This window comes from Pogoniulus pusillus, chromosome 10, assembly GCF_015220805.1.
Source record: "Pogoniulus pusillus isolate bPogPus1 chromosome 10, bPogPus1.pri, whole genome shotgun sequence".
Classification (NCBI taxonomy): domain Eukaryota; kingdom Metazoa; phylum Chordata; class Aves; order Piciformes; family Lybiidae; genus Pogoniulus; species Pogoniulus pusillus.
Window position 1 is genome coordinate 5,648,356 of NC_087273.1, and position 17,688 is coordinate 5,666,043.

The 17,688-nt window shown below is 46.2% G+C and overlaps 1 protein-coding gene across 9 annotated transcripts in view; it reads left to right on the forward strand.

Moving 5' to 3' along the window:
* The window catches only part of WDFY3 (WD repeat and FYVE domain containing 3), a 165,453-nt gene that overhangs the window by 56,615 nt on the left and 91,150 nt on the right, over positions 1–17,688 (forward strand). For all 9 annotated transcript variants that reach the window (XM_064149629.1, XM_064149628.1, XM_064149631.1 and 6 more), the window contains 8 exons: positions 3,279–3,388; positions 4,382–4,543; positions 6,060–6,252; positions 7,473–7,659; positions 9,677–9,843; positions 14,570–15,037; positions 16,751–16,849; positions 17,235–17,428. In XM_064149629.1, coding sequence (XP_064005699.1) covers positions 3,279–3,388; positions 4,382–4,543; positions 6,060–6,252; positions 7,473–7,659; positions 9,677–9,843; positions 14,570–15,037; positions 16,751–16,849; positions 17,235–17,428 — 1,580 coding nt within the window. The remainder of the gene's footprint in view (positions 1–3,278; positions 3,389–4,381; positions 4,544–6,059; positions 6,253–7,472; positions 7,660–9,676; positions 9,844–14,569; positions 15,038–16,750; positions 16,850–17,234; positions 17,429–17,688) is intronic.

A 17,688-nucleotide genomic window follows, 5' to 3' on the forward strand; every position in this document is an offset into this window, starting at 1 on the left:
TTTGGTGGTAAATAAGGAAATAACAAGGCTGGGAAAGACTCTGCAAATGATTGCGCACAAAGGCAGGAGTCACAAACTGTGCAATTAGAATCTCTTTCCATTTTAAGTAGAGTAACTAACAGTGAAACATTCCAGATGGCTAAACAGATACCCCAGACAAAACCTGTTTTCGGGGAGTAAACAGCCACAAAATGTGTTTTCTTTGGGTATTTGGGCAAGATGAATGTCCAACAGCAGTGCTGGCAGAATGATGGTGCTCATTTAACCTGCTTTGCTGGGCAGTATCTGTCATGCCTGCTGGTCTGAAGGACTCTGCTAAAAGTGCCCATTTTGGTATGTTTATTCCAGAGGTATTCCTATACCTCTGCTTGTTGCTCCAAGTTTATCCAGGTGCTATCCTTGACACCTCACAAGTCACAGGTGAATTTTGTTGTTGTTGAGTTTCAGGGTTTTTGCTTGTTTTCTACCCACAATGATTTCACAGGTAGTGGTTAAAGAAGACTCTTTGCCATCCCATTTTTGTTGGATATTTCCTTGTTACTACCCAGGCAGTTGGAAATATTCATAGTCTTCCCATATCTGCCTGTGTTTCCAGGCATTCCCCATGAGCAGTAGAGACTTTTTGAAGGTTTAGTTTAGGGTCCTTGACTTCAGTTCACTTTCCACTACCACCTGAACACACCCACTTACACCTCCTGCTCCCCCTCATCCCCTTTGGCGTATGCACAGATATTTTCTCACCAGTGCTCTACTCTAGGATCAGAATAAACAGACAAAAGTTTGGTGGCACCATCATCTGCTGGTTATGGTACTAGAAGATAAAATCTCTTGAGACCTCATTGCTCTCTACAGCTCCCTGAAAGCAGGTTGCAGTGAGGTGGGGGTAAGTCTCTTCTCCCTAGTCTCAGGTGGTAGAATGAGAGGAAGTGGACTGAAGCTGTGCCAGGGGAGGGCTAGGTTGGAGATAAGGAACAATTCCTTTGCTGCAAAGACTGGTCAGGGATTGGAAGAGGCTGCCAAGGGAGGTGGTGGAGTCACCATCCATGGAGATGTTCAGGAAACCTGGGGACATAGTGGCATTGGGTTGATGGTCACTAATTACCTGTGAGAAGAGACCAGCACCAACCTCTCCACAGAGTCCTTTAAGGTAGCTGTAGACAGCAGTGAGGTCTCCCCTCAGTCTCCTCTGTTTCAAACTAACCATCCCTAGCTCCTTCAGTCACTCTTCATCAGATTTATTCTCCAGGCCCTTCCTGAGCTTTGTTGCCTTCCTCCAGCACCTCCACGTCTCTCTTGTATTGAGGTGCCCAAAACTGAACACAATACTCAAGGTGTGGCCTCTAAAGAGCTGAGACAATCACCTCCCTACTCCTGCTGGACACAGCATTTCTAATCCCAGCCAGGATGCCAGTGGCTTTCTTGGCCACCTGGGCACACTGCTTGCTCATACTGAGTTGCTTGTCGCTTCGAACCCCCAGGCCCCTTTCTGCCAGGCAGCTTTCCAGCCACACTGCCCCAAGCCCACAGCATTGCCTGGGGCTGCTGCGGTGCTAGCACTGCTGTCCAGCTGCCTACACTCACATCATCTGTTCTGGTTCTCACTCCTCTCTTGCTGTTCTGCATAGCACAGCCCAGCCCTAGATGGTGGTGGTTTGTTCTGCAGGTGTTGAAAAGCTGAGAACATCTGGGTGAGGCACGTAGAGGATGTGCTATGGGTAAAGATGACTTGAGCCCTTCAGATCCAGGGAGAAGGTAGAAGAAATAAATGAAGACCAGTGTAGATGATAGAAATTAATCTGAGATGATGGTGCTATCAAATCTGCTTAGAGCAGATGACAAGAGAACTTTTTCCTGCACTTAAAATGCTGTCTGTGTTTTAGCTAGTGCTTAATTAAGACTGACAGGTTTGAAGCTGCTATATATAGCCTGCCACTGCTCTGCCTTTAGGATGCCAGCAGCATGACAACTTTTTCAGAAGCATCTATTTAACCCCTGAGTCACACCTTCAAGGATGACTAGAAGAGGAAATGGCCTGAAATTGTGCCAGGAGAGGTTTAGGTTGGTGATTAGGAAAAGCTGCTTTGCTGCAAGAGTGGTCAGGCGTTGGAACAGGCTGCCCAGGGAGGTGGTTAATTAGAAGGTGTTAGGTGATGTGTTAGACTCGATGATCTTGAAGGTCTTTTCCAAACTGATTGATTTTTGTGGTGGAGTCACTGTTCCTGGAGGTGTTCAAGAAATGTGGATGTGGCATCGAGACTGACTTCAGAGATTTCCTCCCCTGAGTTCATATCAGACAGCAGTGGGATGGGATTGCATTCTCTGTTGGGTTGTTCGCTGAGGCTGATACTGTTTCTTAGCCTGAGGATTTACCTTTGGTTCTGGCTGAGGTGGAGGAGCCTCTGGAGAAGAGACTGAGACAGGACCTTACGAGTGTCTGTAGGTGTCTGAAGGGTGGCTGTCAGGAGGATGGAGCCAGGCTCTTTTCAGTGATACCCAGTCAGAGGACAAGCAGCAATCACAGGAAGTTCCACCTCAACGTGAGGAGAAACCTCTTTGCTGTGAGGATGCTGGAGCCTTGGAGCAGGCTGCCCAGAGAGGTTGTGGATTTTCCTTCTTTAGAGACTTTCCAAACCCACCTAGATGTGTTCCTCTGTGACATGCCCTAGGTGATCCTGCTTTAGCAGGGGGGTTGGAGTCTGATTTCTGGAGGTCCCTTCTAACCCTCAGTGTTTTGTGATTCCAGAAGTGGTCATGGTTCATGAGAAGTAATCATCGCTTGTCAATGTTTTCATTTTCCAAACCATGTAGGATGGGGGATCTTAGTCTTAACTTTAATTTTTGTTCCTGTTTATTTCTTTTATCTGTCTGCACCCCTCCACCCCTCCTTTCCACCTCCAGGCTTTTTCCTCTACCCTCCATGCTGTTGTTTCAGTGCCTTATTTCTCAGAAGTTGAGTGTCAGCTTTTGCCATTGAGGCCACTAAGCCATGGTGACCTCATGCTTCTGGACAAGAATATCTTGCATTTAATGAAGCCAAAAAGTCAAGCAAAAGGCCTGCTGGTTTACAGGATGATGCATGACCTAAAAATGGACTTTTTGCAGCCTTGCTAGTATCAGAGCCAGGTGTGTGTCTGGAGAGTGTAGGCCTAAACCATGTCCTCTTCTCAAGCAATGCTGCAGATTACTGCTCAGTGCACAGGACTGCTGAGAGGATGTGTTGCCTTCTGTGGGCTGTCAAACTGAATTCTTACTGCTTTTTTAACCTGTACTCCCTACAGAGGCTGCAAGCCGTGCCATAGTCCAGTTTCTGGAGGTCAATCAAAGTGAAGAAGCAAGTAGAGGTTGGATGCTGCTCACCACAATCAATTTACTAGCTTCGTCGGGACAGGTTAGTCTTAAACAGCAAGGCCCAAAAGAAACTGTGGTGTGGGAGAGACAAAACCCAAATGTATGGATGTGCTTTAAAAATGTATCACTATGTTCTGCTTTCTAGATGAAGGGAGCTTTTCTGTTATACTGGCACAGAACTTCTGTGCTTGAGCTCCTGGTTGAGTCAGTTGCCTTAAAAAATCCTAATTCTGAGACTTGAGTTTATAATTTCTCTTGAATTGTGCACGTGCTTTGTATTGTTCCTCAAAAGCTTCTGATGCTGAATGCCCCATGAGATGCATGCCACACACAGCACCTAAATCACTCCAGATTTCAACTTGAGCTCCACTGTCAAGGAGGGGGCAGTAGCAGCTGAGAGAAGCCAAGCCAGGAGCAGTGAGGTGCACTGTGAATCCTTACTGCCCTCCCTTGGAGAGCCTCTCTCTGCCAGTGTACTGGACAGCTCTTGGTTTTCCAGCTCTGCTCTGTCTCTCTGCTCTGTTTAGGATGTCACCAGCCTCCACCTCAACTCATCTTTCTGCTTGCTGGGACTGCCATGTTTTCTGCTACCTTGCTCCTTATGCCTGCTTTGTACCTTCTTGCCAAGTGAAAGCATAAATGGAATAGTAGAGTCATAGTAGAGCCATAGAGTAGTCCTTCTCCCACTCCCCTTTCTACTGCTGCCAAAAAATAGATAGCTAATGAGGGCTTGACTGAAGGTCTTGTAAGCAACTGGGGAACTTCTGCTGGTAGAACTTGTCAGTGTTTGCTTGTCCTGTCCAGTGACTGCTCCAGACTGTGTTAGATACTGTTGTCCTGCAAGTAAGTTGTGATCCTATTTTTAGGTAGGCATTCAAGAATAGAAGGTGAACCCACACTGCCTTGTGGACACCTCAGCAGCAGTGTGAGAGAGAAAAGTCAGCATTCAAATCAACTGCATTCTAGGAGCTTGACTGTTTGAAGACAGTAATGTGCTGAACTCTTGTTTCCTTTTTCTCTTTTATCCCCCCAGAAAACTGTGGACTGCATGACTACTATGTCAGTGCCTTCCACGCTCGTCAAATGTCTCTATCTGTTTTTTGACCTTCCACATGTGCCTGAGGTAGTTGGGGGAGCACAGAATGAGCTACCTCTCGCAGAGCGCCGAGCACTGCTACAGAAAGTCTTTGTGCAGGTAAGAAAGGTAAAACAGGTCATGGAGTTTGTAAGAAATGCTGCAGCTGAGAAAAGTCCAGAAACTTTCCACTTCAGCCAGGTTTTGTTCTTCCTTGCTGCTTCACAAGCTGATGGCTCAGAGTAGGATGGATTTTCCTGCAGGTTATATTTCCACTCTGCCTGTGGGTTTTGTCCTTGGCCAATATCTTCTTCACAAAAGCACAGGCAGCTCTTGCAGCTCCTTAAAAGGAGCTACATGTGGATTGTTATTCTGGTTTGCTCTAACTGATCCTACCAGAGTTTGGTATCTTTAGCCACTGTTGATTGAAGTGGACATAGGAAAGCTCATTAATATTGATAATAGTCTATGGACTAATTTAACACCTGCTCTTTTCCCTTTAATTATGGAAATAATCCATGGATATAAAACCAAATAATTAAATTATCACAGAATGGCTCAGGTTGGAAGGGACCTTAGAGATCACCTACTCCAATCCCCATGGGCAGGGATGCTTCTTAACTGGACTTGGTTGCTCAAGGCCTTATCCTGCCTGGCCTTGAATACCCTCAGAGAGGAAGCATCCATGTCTCTGGGAAACCTGTTCCAGAGTCTCACTACCCTTGTGCTGAATAACTTCTTCCTAAGCTTCAGTCTAAACCTGCTTTCCCTTAGCTTCAAAGGATTACCCCTTGCCCTTTTGCTAGATACCCTTATGAAAAGTCCCTCTCCAGCCTTCCTGTAGGCTCTCTTCAGATACTGGAAGGCAGCTCTAAGGTCCCCCTGGAGTCTTCTCTTCCCATATTTGAATCTGGGAACCATCAGAGCCTGCAGTTACTGTGTTCCAGTTTGTGTCTGCTGATCCTTGTCCTATCACAGGACACTACTGAGAAGAGCCTGTCCCCTTCTTGACACTCACCCTTCAGATATTTGTGGACATTTATAAGATGTTTATTGCACTGGATGATTTCCAGAGGTTCCTTCTAACCTCACATCATTCAGAGATTCTATGAAGATCTCCTCTCAGTCTGCTCCCCTCCAAACAGGGCTGTCAGCCTTTCCTCATCAGATAGATGTTCCACTTGCTTCATCATTCTGGAAGCCTTCATTGACTCTCCACTAGTTCCCTGTCCCTCTTGATCTGGGGAGCCCACAACTGGACACCATAGTCCAGAAGTGGTCTCACTAGGGCAGAGCAGAGGGGGAGGAGAACTTTCTTTGATCTGCTGGCCGCACTCCCCTTAATGCTCACCAGAATACCGTTGGCTTTCTCGGCAACAAGAAGCCAAAGAGACTTAAACTAAGAGATTTAAACTCTGCTGCTAACCTTTTGCTAGTCATTTTAAACTGAACTGAAGCTTGCAATAGCATTGACTTCAGCCCATGCAGTGCAATAGCATTGACTTCAGGTGACAGAAGCAAGATGCAGAGGGAAAGCAGCACAGGTAACTGTGGACAAAAAGGAGAACTTCTCAGTCTAGGCAGCAGTAGCACTGGTCAGGGTACTAATGATGTGTTTAATGCCTCCTTATTGCAGATCCTAGTGAAGTTGTGCAGTTTTGTGTCCCCAGCAGAAGAGCTGGCCCAGAAGGATGATCTCCAGCTTCTCTTCAGTGCAATAACCTCGTGGTGCCCTCCCTATAACCTGCCTTGGAGGAAGAGCGCAGGGGAAGTGCTGATGACCATATCTCGGCACGGCCTTAGTGTCAACGTGGTGAAGTACATCCATGGTATGAGTCTTCTGCCAAGACTGTTGATTGTCTTGTCTTCTCCAGTGGATTTCTTGGTTAGCAAATAGGCATAAAAGGAAAACTAGATGTGGGTAGATTCAGCTTGGATGTTAGGAAAAAGTTGTTCATCCCAAGGGTTGCGAGACACTGGCACAGGTTGCCCAGCGAAGTGGTGGATGCCTCATCCCTGGAAGCTTTTAAGGCCAGACTGGATGGAGCTTTGAGCAACCTGATCGAGTGGAAGGTGTCCCTGCCTCTGGCAGGGAGGTTGGCACTAGATCATCTTTGAGGTCCCTTCCAACCCTGGCAGTTCTGTGATAAAAGTAACAGACTGAGGAAAGCTTCCAAGTATTTTATTTGGATCTGTAGTTATTCACAGGTGACATTTCAGAGCACTTACATAGTGAGAGAGGTGTCTGTAGCTGAGTTTTCCTCACCCACATTTCCATTTCTCACTGAAGGACTGGAGCAGAATGCTTCCAGTCCCAGTCAGACAAGATGTGACAGTACAAGATCACATGGAAGTACAGAATAGTCATCAGTTCAGTATTTTCAGATAGGGCTTAGAAGGTGATAAGGGCTTTTTGCCTGTGTCTCTATCAACCTTCTGGTGGCTTTTCTCCTCAAGGCTGTTCTCAAACTCCTCCTCACCCAGCCTGGATTTGTGCTGCTGACCACTGAACTGGTGGTGTGTGAGGTCCAACCCAAGGAGACAAGCTGTCTCTTTGATCAGAATTTAGCAGGCAGCAAGAAATGCTAACCAGAGCAGCACTAAGAAGACTTGGTATAAAGGGCTGTGTGCAGGCCTTCACCTGGCAGTGGAAAGAGCTGAATTTGGTGCTTTGTATAACTTCATGTTAAAAAAACCCACACATGGCTTAGAATTCTCTACAGTTGCCATATTTGTTTCTTTATTCTGCTGAGTTTTCCCATCAACCTTTGTAAGGAAAAACCACAGAGTCTCCTCCTTACAAGACTAAAGATGATGAAAGGGAGGAACAGTTGGCAAAAGGAGGTTAGGGCTGGGATCCAAAGCCACCTGAGAATGCTGTGTGTGCTCTGTGATGCAAAATGCTCTGTGATAGTCAATGTTATGTGATAGGAGATAGTTAACCAACAGCTGCCTTATTGCCATGATTCTTAAACTAGTGAAGTTGGGTGGTTTTTGCTGTGATTTATGTCAGCAGAATCCTTAATTTGTTCCTTCTGATTCTTTCCAGAAAAGGAATGTTTGTCCACCTGTGTGCAGAACATGCAGCAATCTGATGACCTTTCACCCCTAGAAATAGTTGAGATGTTTGCTGGACTCTCTTGTTTTCTCAAAGACTCCAGTGATGTATCCCAGACGTTGCTGGATGATTTTAGGATATGGCAAGGATACAACTTCCTCTGCGACCTCCTCCTCAGGTATGCAAATGTGCTTGAAGAAATGCAGGCAGATGTCGGTCTGGGACCTTTGTCTGAGGTTTCTTAATAATGAACAGGTGAAGTCAGTGGTTATAGCTTATTGTGAAATGAAGATATTGGCACCAAAACGTGAAACTGTGCTGCTTTTGTTTATGAAACTGCATCGTTGAACTTCTCATGCTTACAGGTTGCCCAGGGAGGTAGTGGCTGCTCCCTCCCTGGAGGTGTTCAAGGCCAGGTTGGATGAGGCTTTGAGCAACCTGTTCTAGTGGGAGATGTCCCTGCCTATGGCAGGGGTTTGGAACTGGATGAGCTTTGGGGTCCCTTCTGACCTAAACTATTCTATGAATTCTATTCTATGATTCACTCATCAGTACTGGTTTATTATTAAGTATCACAGATTGGTGGGGTTGGGAAGGCACCTCCCAAGATCATTCAGTCCAACCTCTCTGCCAAATCAGGGTCACCCAGGTATGTGTCCAGGCATGTTTTAAAAGTCTCTACAGAAGGAGAGTCCACAACCTCTCTGGGCAGCCTGCTCCATGGCTCCAGCACCATCACACTAAAGAAGTTTCTCCTCATGTTGGAGCGAAACCTCCTTGTTCCAGCATGTACCCATTGTTCTTTGTGTTATCACTGAGCACCACAAGGAAGGGCCTGGTCCCTTCATCTTGACACTCATCCTTCAGATATTTATAGGCATTGATAAGATCTCTCATCCTTCCCCTCTCTGGACTAAATAGCCTCAAATCTCTCAGTCTGGCTTCGTAGGAGAGATACTCAAATCCCACAGTCATCCTCATAGGTCTCCACTGGACTCTTTCCCCAACATTCCTGTCTCTCTTGGACTGGGGAGCCCTGAACTGGACACAATATTCCAGGAGTGATCTCACCAGGGCAGAGCAGAGGGGCAAGAGAACCTTTCTGGGCCTGCTGACCCCACTTTTCTTAGGATGCCATTTGCCCACAGGGGCATGTTGCAGTCCCATGCAGAACTTGCTGCCAACCAGGACTTCAAGGAAGAGATGTGTGCTTAAAAATAACTGCTACCAAAACCTAGAAAGAAATCACACAATGACATTTCTAGTGCTGGTAGTGATGCTAGAGCTTGGCTGGGGGTTGGTTTGAACATACCACTGGAATGAAAACTCATCTAGGTAAGTCTGGTGTGTGCTACTTGGTACTGAAGGAGCATTTTGGTGCATCAGGTCTTGTAGCAGAGTGCTGGAGAGAGCTCTCCTGTCCCTAGGATATGTGTTTTATTAAAGGCACTGCTAACCTGTGGATGTATCACAAAATACAGTCTTGAAAATGCCTACCCAGGCACAACATGGAATCCCTGAGTGCATCACATTGGAAGGCACCCCCGAAGGTCATCTTGTTCCCACCCCTGCAGTCAGCAGGGACATCTACAACTTGATCAGGCTTGCCAGGGCCCCAGCAAGTCTGACCTTGAGTGTCTTCAGGCATGGGGCCTTAACCACATCCCTGGGCAACCTGTTCAGTGTTTGACCACCCTCATTGTGCAGAACTACCTCTGGACGTCCAACCTAAATCTCCCCTGCTCCAGTTTCAGACCTTTGTCCCTTGTCCTATCCCCACAGGCCCTTCTGAACAGTCCCTCCCCAGCCTTCCTGTAGGCCCCCTTCAGATATTGAAGTGCAGCTCTCAGGTCCTCCTGAAGCCTCCTGTTCTCCAAGCTGAACAGCCCTAATTCTCTCAGCCTGTCCCCATAGTAGTGGGGGTGCTGCAGCCCCCTGATCATCTTTGTTGAGTTCCAGGGCAGAGTGATGAGGTGAAATTCTGTGACAAACAAATGTGTCCTCTCCTAAAGCCAGTCGTGTCTGACTGACTGCATGGTGACAAATATGACCAGACAGTACCTAAAATACTGCAAGAACAGGTCAGTAGAAGTGTGGTGTTTAAATCAATAGAATAAAGTGGAACTGCTATTTTAAAAGTGATTTGGGTTGGAGTCAACTTGTGCTGTTAACTTCATCTGTTGCCTTTTCTTTAGATTAGAACAGGCAAAAGAAGCTGAATCTAAGGATGCTTTGAAGGACCTAGTTAATTTGATAACATCCTTAACAACATATGGTGTCACTGAAATAAAGCCAGCTGCTGTTACCACAGGGGTACCTTTCCTGCTACCTGGGTTTGCAGTCCCACAGCCTGCAGGCAAAGGTGAGTCTGTGCTTTCTTTGTCCCTCTGTCAGTTTTGTTGGGTTTGTGCCTTTTTAATGTTGCTTGGTTGTTTTTTAACAAAACACAGAGAGCCTGCATGCTACACAAAGCTACTTGCAAATGGGTCTAGGTTCTTCTCCTAAGATTGTGTATCAGCTACTTAGAACCATAGAAATAGAATCACAGAATCAACCAGGTTGAAAGAAACCTCCAAGATCATCCAGTCCAACCTAGCATCCAGCCCTATCCAGTCATCTAGACCATGGCTTAAGTGCCCCATCAAGGCTTTTCTTGAACACCTCCAGGGATGGTGACTCCAGCACCTCTCTGGGCAGCCCATTCCAATGCCAATCACTCACTCTGCCAAGAACTTCCTCCTAACATCCAGCCTATACCTCCCCTGCCACAACTTGGCCTCAGAGTTTCTGTCTTGGGGTTTGATGCCCAAAGAAGAAATTGCAGGACTGGTTTTGTCTATGAGGTCTAAAAGCTGAGTCCAGCATTTCTCACTGCAAAGCTGATGGTTTCTACATAGGCATTTTTAAGGATTATCATCATGGAGAGATGCACAGATTGGATTGATGCTGGTATAAGCTGATCTTCCTGCACTGATGGGAAAAGCTGGTGTGTGATTTCATTTTTACTTTATTTTCAGCCAGGTTTGCTTTCTGCTTGCTTCTGTCAGCTTAGACAAGTGTAACTTGTGAGCTGTAATGAGTTGTTTCCTCAGCAGTGCTCACACAGAGGTGAAATTGGCTGAACTTGGTGATCCTGAAGGTCTTTTCCAACCAGTGTTCTGTGAGTGGGAATTCTCTGGTGTGCCTGCAGTTGCTTTCAGTTAGGATTTTTGGTTAGACTTCAGAGGAATTCTGAGGGCAAAAAGAGGGTTGTAAAAATAAACTGATTTTTCACACCCTGTATATAAACCTAAAATTTTAGGTGAGTCTTGTGTAAATAAGGAGTTTGGAATTTGATAGTGAGCATGGAGTTAGTTTGTGACTTGGACTTTGTCTCTGTTCATGGCAGGGGGATTGGAACTAGATGAGCCTTGTGGTCCTTCCAACCCTGACTGATTCTATGACTTTTGATGGAATTTAGTAATTCCAAGGATCCAATACAAGTGTTGGTGAGAGGGTTGTATTTCGTAGAATCATGACATCATGACCTTAAAGATCATCCAATTCCAGCCCCCCTGCCATGGGCAGGGACACCTCTCACTAGCCCAGGTCACTCAAGGCCTCACCTAGCCTGGCTTTGAACAACTCCAGGGAGGGGGCATCTACAGCTTCCCTGGGCAACCTGTGCCAGTGCCTCACCACCTTCGCTGCTAAGAATCTCTTCCTCATCTCCTCTATTCCAGCTCAAAGCCATTGTTCCTCATTCTGGCACTACAAGCTCTTGTCAAAAGTCCCTCCCCAGCTGTCTTGCAGGCCCTCCTAAATTTCAATGCCCTAAATTTCTAGGCCAATAGGTTTGCTCTCTTCCTCTTGCATATGGAGCTTCTTTGGACAATGCCTTCCTTTCTCTGCTCTTGACAAAGTTAATTTTCCCTGGAGTGATTTTTCCCTTCACACTAAATAGAGAAAGCAGGTGGTAGTCACATTCTGAGCTGAATTTCTCCTTGTCATTCTCAAAACACCCTCAATTTTGCTTAAGCTAAACAGTTTTGTGAGGCAACTGTGGCCTATTGCACTCTCCAAAGGAAAATTTGCTTCAACTTTGTGGCATTTGTCACCACATCTTTCAGATGCTTTTAACTGCTTTTCATTATGCTGACAACTTGTCTTTTTATTAAGATCATATTAGCTCATTTTCTTAATTGCTTCTATTTCAATCCATTTTAATCCTTGAACTCTGAGGATCTGGTTAAGATCTGATTTGTTCAGGGGTCCTTGTAATAGTCAGAGGTAATTTATTAATCTGTTTGATTTCTTGGCACAGGTGTTGCTGCTGAATTACAACAGAATTAGTTCTATTCATCACTCCTTGTGTTCTGTCACATTTAACAAGCTCTAAATCCCCTTTCCAGTGTTTTTCACTCTGAAGAAAACTTGTAATAAGCATCCTCTTAGAAATCAGTGAGACTTGTCATGTACCATTAATATTCCTCCAGTCTATGAAACTATTCCATGTCAGTTCTCAGAGAAGTTTCCTGGAGAATTAGTGGCAGGGAAGGTGATGAGGCTGAACATGAAGATAATGGAATTCACCTTGAAATGGGACAACTTAGTTCATAAATGATGAAGAGAGGAGTATCCCACAGAGGAGTTTTGTAATAAATCAGAACCCTTTGCTTATGAAAGGGTTTTTTAAATCAGGTTAACAGCTTGCTTAGAGCTTTTCTGAGGATAAGACTCTTGTGAGGGTTTGGATGTTACCCACTTAAAATCACCCAGACTAAACTCAGTTGACCTGGAAATTGAATGAAGCTTCATACTTAGAGCTTAGCACAATATACAAGCAGATATTTACAACGCACACAGCTCTAAACAGAAATATGCAAGTTAAAAAGCAATACAGCAACACAACATCCCTCCCAGAAACCAGAGTGCTCAGGAGGGGCTCCCAACCACCCTTCCACCTTCTCCCCACCCCTCCACCTTACCCCAGACTTTGCCTTACGTTCAAGGTGAGTTTGGAGGGTCGGCCAGAGGGGTTAGGAAGCAGAAGGATTAGTCAGGCAGCAAATTAGGTTAGAGAGAGAAGTTCATGCAGCCCCAAAGACAGAGGGAGACTCTATTATCTGTGTTTGTGTTCCTGTTCTTATACATCTCAGCAAGCCTATGAGTGCAGTAGACATCATCATTGTTTCCTTTTCACAGCCTATAATCAAATTCTTCTCACCAGAATATCCCAGCTAGGCTCAAACTAGCACAAACTTTATTGTCAGAGCATCCTAAATGCTTGGTTTAGGATCAGTTTCAGGTTCTCCCTTTTGATGTTTTATATTTTGTAATGATTTTTACTATTAGCTGCTTTCTATCTCATGGGATTTGTCCACTGTGAGCAGCACAGTTCCTTCAGAAGTTAAACAGTTGGCTTTGGGGTTTATTTTAGTAGAGTAATATCTGCCCATGGAAGATTCTAGGGGCCATGGGGAGCACTCAGAAGTGCGAGTACCTCATTCTTTGGTTAAGAGAGTGAGCTTTTGCTTAGCTTGAAGGTTCTTCTAAGAAGAAACTTGGCTAAGCTTTTGAAGATGTGAGCTCTGTGTGCTAGTAGCTGCCTTACTCTTTATAGTTCTTTGCTTTTGTTTTAATTGCCTAACAGTTAACAGGACCATGCTCAAGTTTTCCTATTTTCAGGCCTGATTCCTAAGCCAGCCCTGTGCCACCTTCCCATACCAGTATGGTTCACTCCACATCTCTCTGCTCATCCAAGAGCAGCATCACAATGGGAGGAAGGCACCTGCTGGCCTTGGCTGCCCTGTGGTGTTACTCTGCACATAGCTCTTGTGTTCTCAGAGGCAATAACCAAGGAGGGGAAGTGAAAGGATCCTTTGGAAGCCCTGCATGTTGTCTAGCTTTGAACCCAGCTGCTGAGGCTTTGCCACTACTTATTGCTCTGCTGAGTGAAGTGATGCAAAGTGCTGTTACTCAAGACTTAGCCTGCTGAGTGCTTGTAGAGGAAAGAATTGTTCTGCACTGTGGCAAGCCAGGTCTTGCCCTTGGGTCACAACAACCCCATGAGTGCTGCAGGATGAAGCAGAGCAGCTGGAGAGCTGCCAGCAGAAAAGGACTTGGGACTGCTGACTGACAGCCAGCTGAAGATGAGCCAGGGTGTGCCCAGGTGGCTCAGGTGCAGCATGCTGGTCTGGATCAGCAGTGGTGTGGCCAGCAGGAGCAGGGAAGTGGTTGTACTCCTGGACTGAGCACTGGTGAGGCTGCACTTTGAATACTGGGTTCAGTTTTGGGCCCCTCACTACAAGAAGTGTCCTCAAAAAGGACGTTGAGGGGCTGAAGTGTGTCCAGAGAAGGGTAGCAAAGCTGGGTCTGGAGAACAGGGCTGGTAAGGAGCAGCTGAGGGAACTGGTGAAGAGGAGGATGAGGGGAGACTTCTCTGCTCTCTGCAACTCTTTGAAAGGAGCCTGCAGTGAGGTGGGGTTGGTCTCTTCTCCCTAGTATCAGGTACTAGAATGAGATGATTCGTTTGCCGCAGGAGTGGTTTGGGATTGGAAGAGGCTGCCCAGGAAGGAGGTGGTGCAGTCACCATCCTCGGAGAGGCGTTCATGAAACGAGTGGTCATGGCACCTGGGGACGTGGTTTAATGGCCATGGAGGTGTTGTGTTGACATTTGGACTTGATGTTCTTGGAGGTCCTTTCCAACCCAAACAATTCCTTGGTTCTGTGGAGTTGGCACTGTTGCTGCTTTAAAGAGGTTTCACTAGGTGTGGGTTGATGGCATACTGACTCTTTTGTCTCCAGAACTGCATCCCATTGGCTATATAACAACAGCTCAGCTTTCTTAAATGTATTAAAGGAATAATCATGTAACTGCTTATGTAGACACTTTGGAAGCTGAAGATGCCATCTTCATGAACACAGGTTGTAGCTTTGGCAGTGGGAGTGGTTGTGCAGAGGCTCCTTCAGTCCCCTGCTGCGTTGCTATTTCATTCACACCTACTGAGGTTGACGACCACCTTTAATCAGTGTGCTCACTGTCCACCACAGCTCAGAACTCTCTCTTCCCTTTTCCCTCCCGTCCTCCTTTTTTTCCCTGATCTTAGGTCACAGCGTGAGGAATATTCAAGCATTTTCAGTCCTACAGAATGCATTTTTGAGAGCCAAAACCAGCTACCTAGCACAAATCATCCTGGATGCCATCACCAATATCTATGTGGCAGACAATGCCAACTACTTCATCCTGGAATCTCAGCACACCCTGTCTCAGTTCGCCGAGAAAATTCCCAAGCTTCCAGAAGTGCAGACCAAATACTTTGAGATGTTGGAATTTGTTGTCTTCAGCCTGAATTACATCCCCTGTAAAGAGCTGATCAGTGTGAGCATCCTTCTGAAATCCAGCACTTCTTTTCAGTGCAGCATCATCGCCACCAAGACACTCCTCAAGTTCACCCGCCACGACTACATCTTTAAGGATGTCTTCAGGGAAGTGGGGTTGCTGGAAGTGATGGTAAACCTTCTCCATAAGTATGCAGCCCTGCTGAAAGATCCCACTCAGGCACTGAATGATCAAGGTACTGTGTGCTCTGCCATTTTCCTAGTGCATAGCATAGAATAGTAGAATGGTTTAGGTTGGAAGGGACCTCAAATGTCATCCAGTCCCAACCCCCTGCCTCAGGCAGGGACACTTCCCACTAGAACAGGTCACTCCAGGCTAGCCTGGAGCACCTCCAGGGAGAGAGCATCCACAGCCTTCCTGGGCAGCCTGTGTCATTGTCTCACCACCCTCGCTGTAAAGAACTTCTTTCTAACATAAATCTCCCCTCTGCCAGTTTAAACCCATTCCTCCTCATCCTGTCATTACAAGACCTTGTAAATAGTCTCTCCCCAGCCTTCTTGTAGGCCCCCTTCAGATACTGGAAGGCCACTCTAAGGTCTTCTTGAAGCCTTCTCTTCTCCAGGGTGAACAAACCCAACTCTTTTAGCCTGTCTTCATAGGGGAGGTGCATGTCTCTGGTTTTGGCTGGGTATGGTGGAAGTTAGCACCTCAGAGGAGCACTGACAGAGTCTTAGCCTTTGTCTCAGGGGCTGAATTGTTCTGGGGGTTCTGCACCATCTTAGAAGCTTGTTGAAATTGCTTCTCTCTTAACACCCTGCAAGATTTAACAAAAGCTGCTGTATGAATGCAGAGAGCAGTTCCTATTTTGCTTTATGGGGTTTATTTTGATGCATTGGGTTAATATTTGTCAAGTGAACAGAGGGAGCAAAGGAGCAACACAGCAGCACCTCTGCCCTTCCTCACTGAGGGGGCTTGACAAGGAAATTTGAAGCAATCCTTTAGAGCACATATCTGAGCTCTTAATAGAGGTGTGTAGGCAAGGGTGACAGCTTATAAGCTGGCTCTACATTTTTCTAAGAACATTGGAGGAAAAAAAACCCAACCACGAAAAAAATTCTCTGATTTCCAGAGTTGAAATGAGCTCCATTACTTCTTAGCCTGTCAAGCTGGCACTGCCAAGGGCCATGTGTGCACACAGGCACAGGGAGCATTTCCTTTGACGTTCTTTATTCAGGCTGCAATCATGTCAGTGTGCATCAGTGACCCATCTGTTTTAATCCTAATTACTGGTTCTTTTCACCTGGGTTTCTTGGCTGAAACCTCCTTAGGGAGTGGTGGTAGCTGATGAGAGTTAGAAAGCTTTGTTGGCAGCAACTCCATTGAAAGACAGAAATGCTCTTGTAGATAATCAGAGGGTAACCTGCTCCATTTAGCAGGTGTTACCTGGGTGCACAGGCCCTTGTGCTGTGGCTTGCTTCTTGTTAGACTCCTTTTAAACAAATGGCTTTTTGTGGAGTGTTTCTCTGTGTTTAATGTGCCACTTGCAGAGCTGGTTTGTCTTTTACTGCAGTTACCTGCCTGTGGGTTTGTGCTTTTGTGTGGAATTGCTGTTTTCAAGGACTGAACAAGAAGAGATCCTGGTATACCCTCAGCTGTGATCTGGGCTTGTGACCTCAAGAAGTAACAGCTGGGGATATGAAACTATACCTACAGCTGCAGTGTTAGCCACTGAGCTCACACAGTGCTCCAAAGCCTCTGTTTAAATTCTTGTCTGCATAAATCATGCCTAGTTAAGCTTTCCCAGGAATGCATGTGCAACTTCCTGTACTTTGCAGTATGGTTAGAGTGCAAAGCAAAGTGTTGGGGAAAACTATCAGGAAGCAGCTTACAAAAGAGTGATTTTTTTTTTTTTTGCTGTTATTCTAACTTCTGAAATGATTTCTTTCAGGGGATTCAAGGCACACTTCATTTGAGGACCAAAAGCAGCTGGCTTTATTGGTTATGGAGACCTTGACAGTACTACTCCAAGGATCAAACACAAACGCAGGTAAGTAGGGACGCCTGTCAGGAGAGGTGTGAGAAGCGATTCAGAAACTCATGCCTGGAAGTAAACCAGCCTTGACTTTCTACCTTTGGGCAAGTGATCAAACCCACTGGACCACAATTCTCTTTCCTCTGTGACCTGCCTCAGGTGACCCTGCTCTGGCAGGGGGATTGGACTTCACAGAGTCACAGAATTGCTTGCTCACTCCAGCCCTGCTCTTAGCTTGCTCGCTCTGGCAGTGCTTCTGCCCCTTTTGAACGGGGGAGCCTGGAGCTGGACACAGTACTCCAGATGTGGTCTCACTAGGGCAGATTGGAGGGCCAGCTGTTGTCATTGTTTGTTCCTGATTGTATTTTTCACTCTCCCCCCTCCCTCACTTTCTGAGCAGGTATTTTCAGGGAGTTTGGTGGTGCCAGATGTGTGCACAACATCGTCAAGTACCCCCAGTGCCGGCAGCACGCCCTGATGATCATCCAGCAGTTGGTGTTGTCACCCAGTGGTGAGGATGACATGGGCACTTTGCTGGGGCTGATGCACTCAGCTCCACTTATGGAACTGCAGCTGAAAACAGACATCTTGAGGGTGAGTTAAATACTGCTCAGGGCTTCTCCTCCTAAGCCCCAAAAGAGAAATCCTGGACCAGATGGGTGGTGTTTAGTTACTGAATCTAGCTCCTCTCCAGAGCTGAAAGGAGGATGTTTGGGGCACAGCTTTTATTGCCTCCCAGCTGCCCATAGCAGGTTTCAGAATGAGAGGCGAAGGCTAATGGCATCATCACTGGTAATCAGCCTCAGAAGACAGAAAATAAGGTTCTGCAGTCCTGAGGATCTTCTCTGGTGGAA